General features: G+C 36.7%; 1 protein-coding gene across 1 annotated transcript in view; it reads left to right on the forward strand.

The window, feature by feature from the left end:
* The window catches only part of HCN1 (hyperpolarization activated cyclic nucleotide gated potassium channel 1), a 188,585-nt gene that overhangs the window by 124,785 nt on the left and 48,189 nt on the right, over nt 1-15,611 (forward strand). The window contains exon 4 of the mRNA XM_061469430.1: nt 2,001-2,219. Within this exon, the coding sequence (XP_061325414.1) occupies nt 2,001-2,219 (219 nt within the window). The remainder of the gene's footprint in view (nt 1-2,000; nt 2,220-15,611) is intronic.

Raw genomic sequence — 15,611 nt, forward strand, 5'->3', positions numbered from 1 at the left:
TCAATTCATGGACAAGATCACCTTTTATTTTTATTTAGTATTTATAATTGTTATGTTAAAAATACAGTTTAGGAGCAAGGTCCACTGTATGGAGCCCTGCAAGAACTGAGCTTTTGATCTTACAGCATCTTAAATACTGTAGCTTTAATAATTCTACTTGTAGCCTTAAAAAAATTATTTTTCCCAGCAAGCAGTTTATTGTTTTCTCTAATAATCATATATATAAAGCTACAACTTTATGAAATTTGGTATGGATCTTTTAACAATTCCCTTATTAATTATTTCCACCCAAAGAAGATTCATGCCAGCTGGAAGGAAAGCCCTTCAAAATACACTGTGCCTTGGTTGCTGTAAGTTGCTTTCCTGGGAGACAGGGAACTTGCATTAACATAGCTGCACTGACCCAAATGACAAGGAGTTTCTGTGTTCCAGCTGGGTATTTGAATCCTGAATTGGAGATTTTTCAGGCAAGCTTCTTCAGTTCTTTCATTTTTTTGAGTACTTTTTAAAGCCCAGAACAAAACAAAACTGATTTCCTCATTACTTAATGAAACCCACCTGATTCCCAGCAGCCTAAGATAATTCCCTTTTTACAACACAAAATTTTCCCTTGTGAAGATAGAAACAGTTCACAAAAATGAAGTTTTCACTTAGAAAGTGAAACAAGCTTAAATACAGCAGAACCGGTATGTTTTAAATTATTGTATTAATGAAAAATAGTAATTTTGTCATCTGCAATGCAGGAAGTGTTAGCTTGTTTCCTGTTACCAATAATTTTAGCTAATAGGGGATCTAGAAAAAACATTTTAATAGATGAAAAGCACAAGAGTAGTTAGTAACTTTGGCATTTAAATGGCAAGAGAGCAAACCTGAAGGTTTTTGAGGAAAAAAAAGCATTTGAGAAAACCTTTTATTGGTGGAAGAGAGACACAAATACTGATGAGTAAATTTTATATATAAACGCTGCTTCTGATCTGGAAATTTGTTTATGTTAACAGAATTGTTATTTTCGGTCCTGTATGATAGACACTATACTGGATAACAGCCTAATCTTACTAACATGATCTCAGTTCTTCCTTCTTTACTTCTTAATTTCTGAAATTATTCTCAGTTCTTTGTGGCAAATACTGAGTTTTCCTGTGCATGCTGTATGCCTCCAAGCACAAGTTGTTTTCTTCTTATTTCATTCCTTTGGCAAGTACAATAGAAAAAAATCTGACAAGGATTCCCAGGGCTTTCTGTCTGCTTTTCTCTGGGAAGAGCCTCTTTGACTGTCTCTATGTAAAGCTAAAGGGAGGATGCTGACACCACCTTTGCAATTCAAACAGCTTGTGAGTGAGCTGTCAGTCCTTCTAATCTCCCAGAGAGAATGGGAAAGGGTAGCTACACATCAGAAATGCAGGACCCAGCTATTCACCTTTTCTTTTGAGCTGTGTTTCACAGTCTGTGAAACTTCAGGTATAAATACAATATTACAATAAAAACCAGAATAAGTAGACATTCAACAAATAACTTTTTTTTTTTCTTCTGTCCTTGGAACGCAAAAGAAACAGCTGATAATATGAAATGTGCTTGTTTGTTAAAACAGACAACTCTGAAAAGAAAGAAATGGGGCCATAGGAGTATGTTCATGCATATTAAAACCTTCTTGCACTTGATAAATCCGCATGCTCATCTTTTTCTAATCCATCTGCCATGGAATGTAAAATAGAATTGACCTTTAGTCTCCTTGTAATTAGGTTAACACCCACATTTAAGAATGCAATCATGTATTAAGAATAGTCAATTTTATTTCATCACACTTTGCTAGAATTATCTGGCAAAATCTCTGATGCTTTATCTAGCAATTAATTTAGAAGGAATATCTCTTCTCATGCACAGAGGATATATCACCAGACAGGTCTTTCAGAGCCAGTAATATATGAATCCACTATACAGGTACAAATGTATTCTTCCCTTCAGCTGCTTGCTGGCTCAGTCACTTGTTTCTTTTCTTGCAGAACGATTCCTGGGGAAAGCAGTACTCATACGCGCTCTTCAAAGCAATGAGCCACATGCTGTGCATTGGTTATGGAGCCCGCGCCCCTGTCAGCATGTCCGACCTCTGGATAACCATGTTGAGTATGATTGTGGGGGCAACTTGTTATGCCATGTTTGTTGGCCATGCCACTGCCCTCATTCAGTCTCTGGATTCCTCACGGCGACAATATCAGGAAAAGGTAACTAATTTTAACATAACTCCTGAAGTTCTGAAATAGGTTAATAGGATGTTTGGTTAATGGGATGTTTTAACTGTGGAAAAGGCTGTACGATTTTACATGAGGAGCATTTGAGTCCTCCGGCAGATGTCACTGGACACAGGAATTCAAAGCATTCCATTAGCTCAACATATTCTCTCATGAACCCACTTTCGTTAAGGAGCAGACGGTTTGGTGTGTCACATGCATTGAATGAAACCTTGGATGTGCAACTTGCTTTAAACTCTCCTGTGAAAACTCCATGCCTGGTTCAGACTGTGCTTTGTACCGCTGTGCTACACTCTGCAGGTATTGATCTGGGTAGCTTGAACAAGGGCCGTGAGTGGGGTAGCTTGAGCATGTCTATGCGACTTTCTGTCTTTCCTTTGGATTGCAGTTGAGGGATCATGTTGAACATGCCCAAAGAATGCCCTTTAAGTGAGAATCAGACCAGATCAATTAGTTTTGTTTGGAACTACCTCAGAGAAGTGCTCAGAAGAGGGCTTTGTTTGCTTTATAATGGCATAGTTTACATACTAATCCATGACGTGTTTGGTCCTCTCCAAGGACAAAAGGAACTGTGGTCAAAGGGTAGAAAAGTAGGGAGAGTTTAGTGGAAGAAACAGTTCTTTATGCAGCAGGAACAAAAAGGAGGTTTGATTGGAACAAAAAATACATAAATGGGTACAGGGTGGGAACTTTCTGCAATGAGTACTAATTAATGCTGTCAGTTGGGTAACAGAAGTCAGAGGCAAGTGTCAGTGAACCTAGTTATGGTGGCATAAGGAAGAAACGATCAGAATGGACCTCAGCAAGGGATGATAAGGATGTGCAGGGTTACTGAGGTGCTTAGAAGAAGCCAAAATGAGTTATCATAGTAAATAGGGACCTGAAGAGGCCATACCAGGAGAGAGGCTAGCTGAGCAAAGTAGTGAAATCAGAGAGTTCGCATCAGCAAATAAGAAACAGCCTGAGCAATAGTATTTGGCATGTGTCCATAAAGCAAACTGGACAGAAATCCCAGTGTAGTGTAACATAAGCCTGAGGAGAAACCTGCAGGGGGTAAGTAGAGGAGAGGGTGGCCCTAGCACTGGCTGAAGATGAAATGACCTGAGTTTGCTGGGCAAGAAAAAAGTCAAGAAAAGATCTGAGCAGGAAGGATTGGGGTGTTTTCTTTACAAGTAGGCAGAGAGGGAGGATATGAGAGTGTGTGGGAGAAAAAGAATTTACGTTCTGTTTTGTTAAGCTTGAGTCACAGCAAGACCATGGGGTCAATATATCAGAGACAGGGAGAGGTAAGGGATGAGCTGAGGATCCAGGAACATAAAAATTACCCAGTGGCTGATATATTAACCACATCTGTTTAAAACACAAGTCTGCAAGCAAGAAAGCCAACACGGTGTTACATTGAAACATAAAACAGAATGTGAGGTTCAGGAGTGAGCATTAAAACCTGTAAAAATGTTAGCTCTGTCAGTGAACATGTGAAACCCCCTCGTGCATCTCAGTTTAAAATCACAAGGCTAGGTCATTCAATCAAAACTAACTACCTTGTTGGGTCTATTCTGCCAGTTAAAAGGGAAGTAATTTTACCAAAATGGGAGGCTTGTAAGGAGTTGTGGGGCAGAAACATCTTAATCATGGACATGAATGAAGATATAGAGAAGGAAACCCTAAACCTAGTATAATTAAAGTTTTATTAGAGGTTAGTGTCAACATATATATACACATACAAAGGTATATGAAACCAGCAGAAGTGTCACCATTCACCTGGAACCTCATCTTGTTATCCTCGGACCTTGCCGGCTGCAGCATGATACAATGTTTTGAACATTGGAAATACAGTACATGTGTAAAGACACTCATATATTTTAAGCTGTATTGAGCAAAGGCAGTTTCATTTGTGTATTTGGTGTAAATTAAAACCCAGCAGCAGTCAAGTAGTATTGCAGTTCTCATTTTCACATAACAGCAAACAAAGCTTTTATTTGTTCCTCTGTTTTTTATGGACACACGTTATTAAACATTAGCATAGACATTTTTCAGTTTCTACTATTTCAGTGTTTCCTTTCTTCCTTTTATTTTTACTTCTTGTTTCCTGACATCAGTGGCAAAAGCATAGCATGGCATTGACAATCAGGAATGAAAGAAATGCAACAGAAATTGCATGTTTCTATGGTTTAGAAAACTCTCTTTCTGGCAGCTGTTTGTATCCCAGTTATTACGGACTAAAGCTAAACGATGTCTTAATTAGAGTTTTTTCCTACTGATTTTTGAAGCTGTATGTATACTATCAGCTATGACAAGTTACCAACATGTTCGTATGTTCTTGCCCATTGCTTTATCACAGTTTAATCATGTATTTTGGAATAGATCTTTGGTTAAAACCTAAGAATTATAAGCCATTACAATATACTGCTAATGAATTTTGTATATTTGTCTTTACTCTACAAATTAGATAAATGGGTATTTCAGAGACCCGCTTGTGCTACCCCTCATCATAATTTTAAAATTATTTGCAGATAAAATAGCTTATATTTAACATAACTGAGACTTGAGGGAAAGGTAAATCAAATCTCCAGCCACAGGTTTCAGAGTTTTAATATATTTACTGCAATATCTATTTTTTTGTCTAGTACATTGCTTTTTTGTTTGTTTGTTTCTCCAGGAATTAAAAAATTGGAAGAATCAGTCCTGTGACTTTTTCTGATTTTTTTTTTTTTGCTTAAATTTCTATTTAGTTAATTTAATTTAATATTCTAAACTTCTTACGTATAAAGTAACACCTTACATATAAAGGATTGTGTATTTTCTGGCTCCATTGTTTTCTTTATCAGAGTTACAGAATATAATGTAATTAACACAAATTGCTAGGTGTAGAATGATAGTGATTGAAAGAAAGAGGTTGTTCTTTGATTCTTCTCTGAGTAACATCAAAGTCTTATTCCCCTTTTGTTTTGACTATTATTTTCTGCTGTAACTAAATTATTATTTCATCAATATATCTGTGGAATGCAAGTAATGGAAGGAAAATTATGGTCTTTCTCACACTGAAAGCAGCTAGTAGTAACGCATTTGCTGAAATCACCACATTTCATTCAAAACCTCCCAAAGCTCAGGGTATGCAAAACTAGAACAGGCATAATTCAAAATGGCAAAATAAACACAGGAGGACAAGAGAGCTTTCATTAAGTCGAATAGTTAAAAACCATCTGAGAGCACCAGCTAAGAATCCGACCTGTGCCTAAGCATTGCCCATAGAAGAAAATCAAAGAATTGTAAGAAAACTAATATTGAGCCACATGTTTATTGTTATAGGTGAAAGACGTAATTTATCAGAGTACATTAACAATAATTATCAGCAGTCAAATATAGAAGGTGGACAGTAAAACCACATGTCATGAAATGCTACAAAAAAGTACACATTGGTACATTCTGGTCACTTTTGAGGAAGTTCAGATGTTTTTCTGCTGAAGTAAGTGCAACTGTTCTCCGAGAAAAAATACCTCTCAGACTGAATACAGACACAGTTCTTGGGATCAGTGAGTGAAGGGCCAATACCAGACAAGGGAGAAACACATGTCCAGGTCAGGTATACTCAATGCGTATTCCCTTTTCAGTAAGAAAGTCGGCCAGATTATTTTACCATATAAAAGGTCTGAATGGATAAATAAATCAATGGCATCTTGGCACTCTCCTTCCCACCTTTAGTGTAAGTCAGAGGTGAACGCAGTAGAAAATAAAAGTCACATTTTTAGTAATGACACCTTTGATGTTTTCCAGTATCTAGGAAGTCACCACATCTCAAAGACATTTGCATTTGCAAAGACAACATTTATTTGAGAAAACTAGAAATGTATATGTAGAACTTGTTAACACCGTTGTGGGCATACAATGCACAGGAATAAAGCCACAAACAACTAATACAGGCAATATTTGTAGTGGCATACAGATTGACTCACAGGATAAAGGTTTATCAATTGGTTTCTAAAAATGACAGTATTAGATCAATTTTCATTCTACTATCGTTTTGTATTTTTTTTGTTTGTTCGTTTATTGGTAAGCAACTTGAACTGCATAAGGGTTCAAAACCAGGAACAACAATCAAAGTAATTTTACCAACTAATTTCAAGTAATAAAGTAGCATAAAATACATTTAATTCAACCATATACATATAATAGAAAATGGAAAAAAAATATGACTATGGTCATATAGTGGATGCTCTCCCAGTCATGAGAATATATTTTAAATCATTATTAAAGCTGTGAAAGAATTCTGGCCTTGCCTTCAACTTCAGATGTCCCAGAAGACATCTCCTTCTAACCGTATACTCTATTTTTATCATATCTCTTAATTTATTGTCTTTTAGCACATCTTCAGTTACATCATTCTAGTTAAAAGGAAGAAAAGGACCTAAATGTTCTTTTCTACAGAGAAAAATTAATAATTGCGTATAAAGATAATTTAAAAGTAACTTGCAAATAGACATTGTGTGTTTTTATATAGGCAGCATCGGGATTCAAAGCACAGATTACTTTGTTTTATTTCTTAAGCATCCAAATAAATGTTTACAAATGTGTAAGAGATTTGGGGCAGGAGGGTGGCTTTAGATTTTATAGCATAAGGTCTTGCACCATCTTTTCAAGTCTACCTCTCACAGATCCAGTTTAAATATTTAAATTGTCCATGTAGTCCATGGCAAGGCACTTGACATGCACTTGCAAGAGGCAGCAAACTATCAGGAGCAACTTTGGGGCAGCAGTAGCTGAAGCATGCTTCCGTTTCCTTTCTCCTCCACAAGGCTGTTTTATACCGTTTCACTCCACAAGTTTTATACTCAACCATCTCATGCAGTGAGACATCTGAGGTCCTGTCTTCAAAAAATGGGGAGTGGAATCTCCTCTTTGTGCTTCTTTCTCTATATGCTTATTTTAGGGTGTGGTGAAGGGGCTATGCCATAGAGTAAATCAAGACTTGGTAGCCACTCATTCAGTCAGTGATGCCTTTGCATATTCTTAAGAGGAATGGGTGGCAGCTTTTCCATGTTTTCCTAAGTTTCCTAAAAAATCTTTGAGAATCTGGTTTCTGTTCTGGCTTTTTTTGCTTAAACTTGACAGATGTTCAAAATACAAATTGCAGAACTTGAATTTTAGACACCCAGTTTATCTTACAATACTGGAGTTTTAGCATGTAATTCTTGGATCTGATCTGGACTGCAAAGTTTCTTATGAAATACTGATTTCTAAGTTCTTCTGCTTTTCATGGTGTTTACATCTGTTTTAAAAGTGGACCTCTTGCTTTTCTGCTAGTGATTTTTTGAAAGCCTGAAAATACTGTAACACAGAAGTGTTCTGCAACTGGTCTCAAGTCCTTCTCTATACTTAACAATAGGCCATTTTCATTCATACAGCATAATTTTAGCAATAGGTTGTGCCATGTTCAGATTCCTGGAGAAGTTGAGCCACCTGGAAGATAAATCTTACCTTTCTGTGCAGTTGTGCTACCCCAAAGGAATTACTTATTTTGGAGAATGAGGGATGGAGGGATGGTTTAGCTTATACTGTACTTTCGTCTACTCACAAGAAGAAAAAAAGAGGGGGAGATAAGGCAGTCTTGTCACTGTCTACCAGCCTATAATTTTTCAGGTTTTTATAACAGTCTCATCAGCTTACACAGATGTGTATCCTAATTAGCTTTGCCACAGCACAGTATTTCAAATAGTAAACAATTTTTTAAGTGCGTTACACATGATCAGGTGCAAGAGTTGCTACAGGCTTTTGCAGTGTCAGACCTTTGGGACTCATTATTGACCAAAAGCATAATAATCATCATAACAGTATGAAGTAGAAAGGTCATTATTCATTAAATACAAAGGCATAGCTGTAACTTGTTGCCTGAGACAGTATTTGTGGATTGTTTCTGGTAATTATAATTCTTGGGTTTGTGATTTTATTTGGAAGTCCATGGTGCCTTAGAGTTAGAAAAGGGTCTGTAAGTCTTCACTCTTGGATTATTTCTCAATCATCTTATGCTGTTTTGGCAAACATCAGGTGGCAGGCTACTAAATGGATAGATTTATTCCTGTCTTCTGGGAGCCTCTCCTTGTAGAGAGTGCTGAGATTTCTTAGAATGAAGCAAGTTATGAAAAGATGCTCAGTATAACCAAATTACAGAACATTTTATGAGGAAAAAAAAATGGCTGCAACTCAGAAAAAGCTTTTCAGTTATTGCGTTTCACAGGGTGCACACTGTTATTTAAAAGAACATGCACATAAAATAACTTGTAAAATTACCTTTGAAGGTCCCTTTCAATCCAAACTATTTTATGATTCTATATGTGCTTCTTAGGCAAAGCACAAAAGACACTGTGAGATGCCCAGCCTGGAAGAACTATTTCTGTATCATTAGTACACTGCTATGATACAAGGCAAGGCCAGTTTCCGTTCTCTGATCAGAAGTCAAGAAAAGCAGTACATCCTATAACTGAACAATTGGACCATCTTAGTTTACTGAAGAATCCATTTGTCACTTCCTTCAGCTTTGGACAAACTTCCCATACGTGAAAAAATTATTGCCATGCAAGTCTTTGAAATAGATCCTTTTAAAGAGCAAGTTCAGAGGAACTGACATTTTCCACTAATTAATATCAAAACAACTGGCAAGCCATAATTAGGTTCCATCAGAGCCAGAAATTCCAGGATCAGCAGCTGTATCATATTGGTGCTGCTAGTAGCATAGCTGTTGGCACAACATGGAGCAGATGTAACACTTAAATTGCTAATAAAACTTTTTCTTCATTTCAACTAGTAAGCAATAGATAGAACATAGTATAATTCTGACTTTTATATACTTTTTTCTACAGTCCTTTCTAAATTACTGTTTCAAATTGCTTCTTGAAATAACTGAATTTCCTGTGGGCAAGATGCTAACACCTAAACATGTCCATTAGCTAAAAGCATTGTAGCCCATGCCGAATTCAGCATTATGCAGTGCTTCCGTATTTCAGAATCAATGGGGTGAGATGAAGCTCATGCTACAGGAAACCACTCCTGACCCAGTGGGCAGACCCAACATACATCTCTAAACCACCTTCATTCAATTGAAAATAGACAATCAACACTGCCACTCTTGTGGTCAGAACAGGCATCAAAAGCAGCTGCAGCATGCGTTCAGTGCCTAGGGACAGATGCCCCCATAGCAGGTCCTTGAGCTGTACAGACTGATACTCATGCCCAGGACTGAATGAAGGTGTGATGGAGCAGAGCTGATCTGATCTCCCTCACTCCCTGCTTCTCACAGAGTGCATGTGAGGAATAACTCCTGTCATCCCGTACAGGCACTGCTTTTAGTGTATATTCATTTTTACTGGCACAGACAAATTGAAAAGAAAGAAATGGAATCCCAACCATTAGAAAGTTAAGGAAAATGTACAAGATGACTCAATAGTGAAAATTAAATTTCACTTTGAAACTGGCAACTTTAAGGAGACTGTTACAGCATAGCAGATATTTTTAAATAAGCTGTCATCTGTACATTATTTCTCTCATTATGACAGAAAATTATCCTGCCTTAGAGTCGATACAGTTTCACCTATAGTAGCATGGAGAAGAGATGTCTTGCTTTGCATGCCTCGGAGCTGCAATAGTTTTTTCATTAAATAAGAGATCAGTCATTGCTTCTATGAAGAGAGGAACTGAGCCTGGGTTTCATGCTACTCCCCTCCCCTTCTTATAACAGTAAAATGAAAATTTGTGCAAGATAAAGAACACACTAAGAAACAAATATTATTCAGAAAGTTGCCTAAAACTTAATTAATTTCTCAATTACATTAATTGAAAGGAACAATAGGAGATTTTGTATTTTGTGGCAATTGAAAGGAAATGTTTAATTACAGCACGTAAGTAAAATGACAGCTTAAAGCATTCTTGCAAGCAACAGTACTCTTTGGGGGGTAATTAGCGAAAAATAGATAATAAACAGATGATAGCTTTTAGGCTAAACAAATCACTTCGGTTCCATTTCATGATAAAGAACTATAAAAGACAACCTATCATACCATTCAGCACAAAGCTTACTTTTTATTTTGATTTGTGGTTGATTATAAACTATTTTTTTCTTTTTGTGAAAAGATCTGTATGCTAAGCAGAGTAGCAGTGAAGAAAGCAGATTGTAGAAATATCTCTGGATTCACAGTGAATTCACCCAGTCAGTGACTGTGGGATGGACAGGTGAACTTATTACTTGCTGCTAACAAAATAAGATAACCAAATGGTTGATGAGCATGTTTACAGTTCGGTGTCTTCTGAACGTAACCAGATCTCTGCTCATTTGAGAACCATCTGTGCTTACTCATTTTTGGTATATATGGTTATCATACCAGGTAATTGTGCTATGAGTAAATGTTAGAGCTAAATTCAAGTTTGACCAAATATTCATCCTTGACGGTCAGATCAGAAGCTCCCCTGGCTCATGAAATGTGTACTATGCATAAATAAGAGGTATTCATGAAATGGAAGTAGTTCCTTTTCTGATGTGGTTGAGGAAACACATATGTGAGAGACATGAGGATTTGACTCATATCCCTATTTGAAACATGGAGGTATTTCAACATGCAAAACCTCTTTGTTTTCCTAATAATCCCAGTAAAACCTAGGATGGAAAGGATTTTTAAAAGCAGGAACAGCACAAATTCCAGATGTACAGTAATCATTGCAGGGGCACAGTAATGTTTCTTGATTCCTCGTTGAATTTCCAGTGAAGGATGAGAGTCCCCTTCTGCCAAGTGCATGGAGACTGGCTGCAGCCCTCTGTTGAATACGAAGCAGGAGCCTAAAGAGATTGTTTTTAATATTAGGACAGAATCAATGAGTCCAATCCTATGAGATGAAAAAACTGTTGCCATATGGAAGAGAATGAGCACTGCAAATACCACATACAAAGTAGCAGCTATCAAAGATAATGCTTTTAAATGTTGGGTGAGACTGATAGAAGTTGAGCTTAAATGCTTTAGGAATATTTATGCAGAATTCTTTATAGCTTGGGAAGGTGGTTTAGACCTTTCTCTCCTTTCTGTCATCCAGCAATATGAAAACCATTCAGGTCCTCAACCAAGGGCTTTAGGTAAAAAAGCTAGGCTATGCTTGCATAATATGAGGGCCTTAGGGTAATAAGGAATACTTACTAGTGAGGTAGGATTACCTTACTGTAGAAGAGACCTGATCAGTGTTCTCCACTCTCTTCCACCTGCTGGTAGTTGAAGCTCCAGGCTGGAGACATCAGCACACTTACACAGAGCCACCAGTTTGTTACAGTTTGGTTCTGTAGCTGTGAATTGAGGCACACAGTTAGGCTGTATGACTGACAATGACTGCAGAAAAGAGAGAATAATTTTGGAGACCTATTATCATCCAGCTGACAGGTTCATTAAATAGCACTATTTGCAGTCTGAGATGGGAAAGATGCATGTAACAAAATCCTGCAGCATCTGCGTGCCTGGCCCAGGCTCCCACAGTCAAACAATGGCTGGACCAAAAATACAGGCTCCCCATCTTTTGTGAGCAGGAATACTAGTTTTACCTCATTTACACCACCGTGTGTCAGGAATAACACTTACAGCTGGTGGCACATTAAGGAGTTAAAGAAGAGAAAAATACCAGGTTGTTGGAATAAATGTGACAAGAGAAAATTGAGTCTCTTAAATAGCCATTAATAAATATAAGCTATACAATTCTTCTCATTCCTTTCCCATTAATCTGTAACTTAATGTCTTTTATTATTATTTTAACACAGAATCCACTTATGAATTTAGACTGGAAGTTCTTGCAAAAAGAAAGGTGTAGCCTGCTGTCTGTGATTGTCTTGTTATTCAAATTCTAGCTGGGAGAATCAAGCATGGGGGATTCTTTTTCAGGCATTATTTTTATTTATACAGATTAGATTATGCATTCAGCAAACAGAAGCAGCATCATGTGATATTTAGACATACAACCATGCAGCTCAGCTAGTGTGTTGGAACTGCTCAGTACTGGGTGGAGACATAATTTTAAAAGCTTGTAAACAATCCATTATCTAATTTCTCAAATGAATGAGTGGAATAAGCAAATAAATTTATTATTTCCAATGAGAGAGAAAGATATCATAAAAAGGGAAAATGTGCCCTATAAAATTACACATTCTTTGTTTTTTGGGGGAGGCCACAACAGGTAATTGCATTACGCAGTAGAATATCTGAAATTTAATTGAAACAGTTTATAAGGTGTTTTGGCAAAGTGGTTGCTTTAAGATACACAACATTTTCATTCTAAATAGTATCTTAAATGGAAGTTATACATTTTCATTACATGGTCTTTGCACAGGATATTGCAAATTTTTTCCCTTTAATCTTAAAAAAAAAAGTATCTTGAAGAAAGTTTGCTTTTAAAAAGTGATTTTACTTCCTAAGTGGAAAGTTTATAATCTTTCAGTACTCATTCATTGCACCTGCAGTTGCACTGCTGCAGAATGAAATCTCAACAAATGCAATATAGTTATATTGCTTAAAAATTAATTGTCTGGGAATTTTTTGTCAGATGAAACTTCAGGCTGCATTTTTTAAATTCTTTCATCAATGTAATTTCAGATAAGTCAACATTCAGTTGAATGCCAGATTTCATTATAGGAGACATTACAGATATTTTCGTGAATTGAAAACCAGAATGTTATTTTGATATGTTTTATTTTATATATGAATTGAAGTTTCTTGCATATTTAATAATTTGTATAATTCCATGATAATTTGCTTCTCCAGTTCACTTACGCATTTGAATAATTTTGAAGAGGCAATAAAACCTCTCACGTAGTTAATATAACAAGGCTCTCCCAGCTTCAATTCTTTGCTGATGTGTGATCATTGTTCAGTTCTGTCCATGTCCATACACCTTCTTATCTCCAGAGCCATGTATTAGCACTGCTTATGGGGAGGTGAGTATTTTTAATGCCAAACACACTTGCCATGAAGGAAAATTTTCCACCAAAATCATTAGACTTTGCATACGTCAAGAAAATTATATCAATTTTTCCATAAAATAATAATAAGAAAAAGAATAAACAGCATAATTTTGATTTAGCTTAAATATTTTTACATTTTGTTTTGGAAAGCTTCAATATTAAACTGTATTTGCTTTATTAAACTGTATTTGCTTTATTAAACTGCATTTGCTTAAACAACCATTGCAAATGCCATCCCTCCAGTTCTGTACCTCACGATATCTGCTGAAGCTCCCCTTTTCCTGAAAGTTGTCGTCTTATACCTTCTACAGAGAAGTGAGGGGGCTAAAACTCCATGAATAAACAAATTAATGTCAAACTGGGGCAACATTAAGTGTTTAAATGCTTTAAAACAATTCCTCCAACCTGTTTCAGAAAGTTTTTCACCCTTTTCTTCTCTGGGAAAAAAACAAAAAGCAAAACTGTCGCTAGAAAGTAAAATCTTGTGTCCATCAAAGTGAAGGACAAAAGGGGCAAGGCTCCTTGGTTTCTTCAGGCTGTTTCAGGGCCTTAGAGCACAATAACAGCAATAATGTCTGCTTATATTTTGTGGAAAGTACAGGAGCCTGAGGTGTAAACTGCAGTGAATTTTCACAGGGATTAAAAAATAGCAGAAAATTGCTTCATAACATTGTAAACTGTGTGTTTATAGAAACACTCTACCAAGAAAAAGCTATTCAAATAATATTAAAATATTTGAGCTGTGCCTTTTTATTCAGCACATGAAAAAAGATGAGCTGGCTTTTGAAATGTTTTGCCATGTAAGATAATTTACAGTCACTTGAATTGGGTCTAGTCACTACTAAAAAGTTAAACAGGGAGAAAATTTATAATTATATTGCTTTATTAGAATTAAATCTTATATACTTCAGACAGTTTTGTAGTTCAGTGCTTTTTGTCAGTTGATGTTCAGTGATGTGATAGCATACTACCTTTTCTTTACTCTCATTCAGACAGAACTTCATATATTGCCTTTCTAATGCAGAGCCCATCTCCTTTTTCCCAAAAGGAATCCAAAACACAAATATAAAATCCTTACCTGGCATTTCATGACCAAAGAGTCCTCAGTGCCTCCCTGTAGCATTCACTTTCTTCTGCTGATAACCAAATTCATTAGATTTCTTTCTTTAAGATTGAAATTTTAGCACACTTACATGGGTTACTGAACTTGAAAGTAATCCTTTAGTATTTTCCTATTGAATCAGAGATCATATATATGTTTCACAACCAAAAGGTTAATATTTCAGAATCCTTAATTAAATTATTATTTTAAAATATATGGTTACAGTTGATGCTTAGCTAATTGGTCAGTGTTAGTCACTTGGATCTCCCCTAGTGTCAACGGAGAGGGAGATGAGGATGATGTGAGTTTATTACATGTATGCAAAACATGAAGCTTAGAACAAGATTAATCGCCCTTGTTATCTCTCTCTGGTATGAAAGAATTAGGATAACTGGTTTAAATTAGACACTTGACTTTTAGAAAGCTGAATTAAGGTATCACATGAAACTTTCCAATCTTTATTGTCATTCCACATTTTTCAAGACTGTTTATCACAGAAAGAGAACAGTCTCTAATTCTGTAATTCTAAGAGTTTCTGTTCGAAGTCCAAGGTTAGAATCACAGCATCACAAAATAGTTAGGGTTAGAAAGGACCATAAGATCACCTGCTTCCAACCCCCCTACCATGGGCAGGGACACCTCACCCTAAACCACGGCACCCAAGGCTCTGTCCAACCTGGCCTTGAACACTGTAAGGGATGGAGCATTCACAGCTTCCTTGGGCAACCCATTCCAGTGCCTCACCACCCTAACAGGAAAGAATTTCCTCCTTATATCCAATCTAAACTTCCCCTGTTTAAGTTTTGACCCATTACCCCTTGTCGTACTACTGCAGTCCCTAATGAAGAGTCCCTCCCCAGCATCCTTATAGGCTGGGGAGGGATACTGGAAGATACTGGAAGGCTGCTATGAGGTCTCCATGCAGCCTTCTCTCCAGGCTGAACAGCCCCAACTTTCACAGCCTGTCTTCATATGCGAGGTGCTCCAGTCCCCTGATCATCCTTGTGGCCTCCTCTAAATTTGCTCCAACAGTTCCATGTCCTTTTTATATTGAGGATCCCAGAACTGCATACAGTACTCCAAGTGAGGTCTCACAAGGCTGGTGATATTCAGGTTTGCTGCCTTTTCATTCACTTGATAATTCAAAAGTAGTAGTAGATGAAAATTTTCAAAGAGTAAAATCATTTAAGTATTAGGATGTGTAAGAAATTCCTGGGATCTTTTCAATGTGACACCTGCTATGTAGACTGTAATGTCTTATCTGCACAAAACTGATTTGCATTAG

Source organism: Pezoporus flaviventris, unplaced genomic scaffold (genome assembly GCF_033815535.1).
Source record: "Pezoporus flaviventris isolate CSIRO_AGI_PZ_B2104156 unplaced genomic scaffold, CSIRO_AGI_Pfla_v1 ptg000057l, whole genome shotgun sequence".
NCBI lineage: Eukaryota > Metazoa > Chordata > Aves > Psittaciformes > Psittacidae > Pezoporus > Pezoporus flaviventris.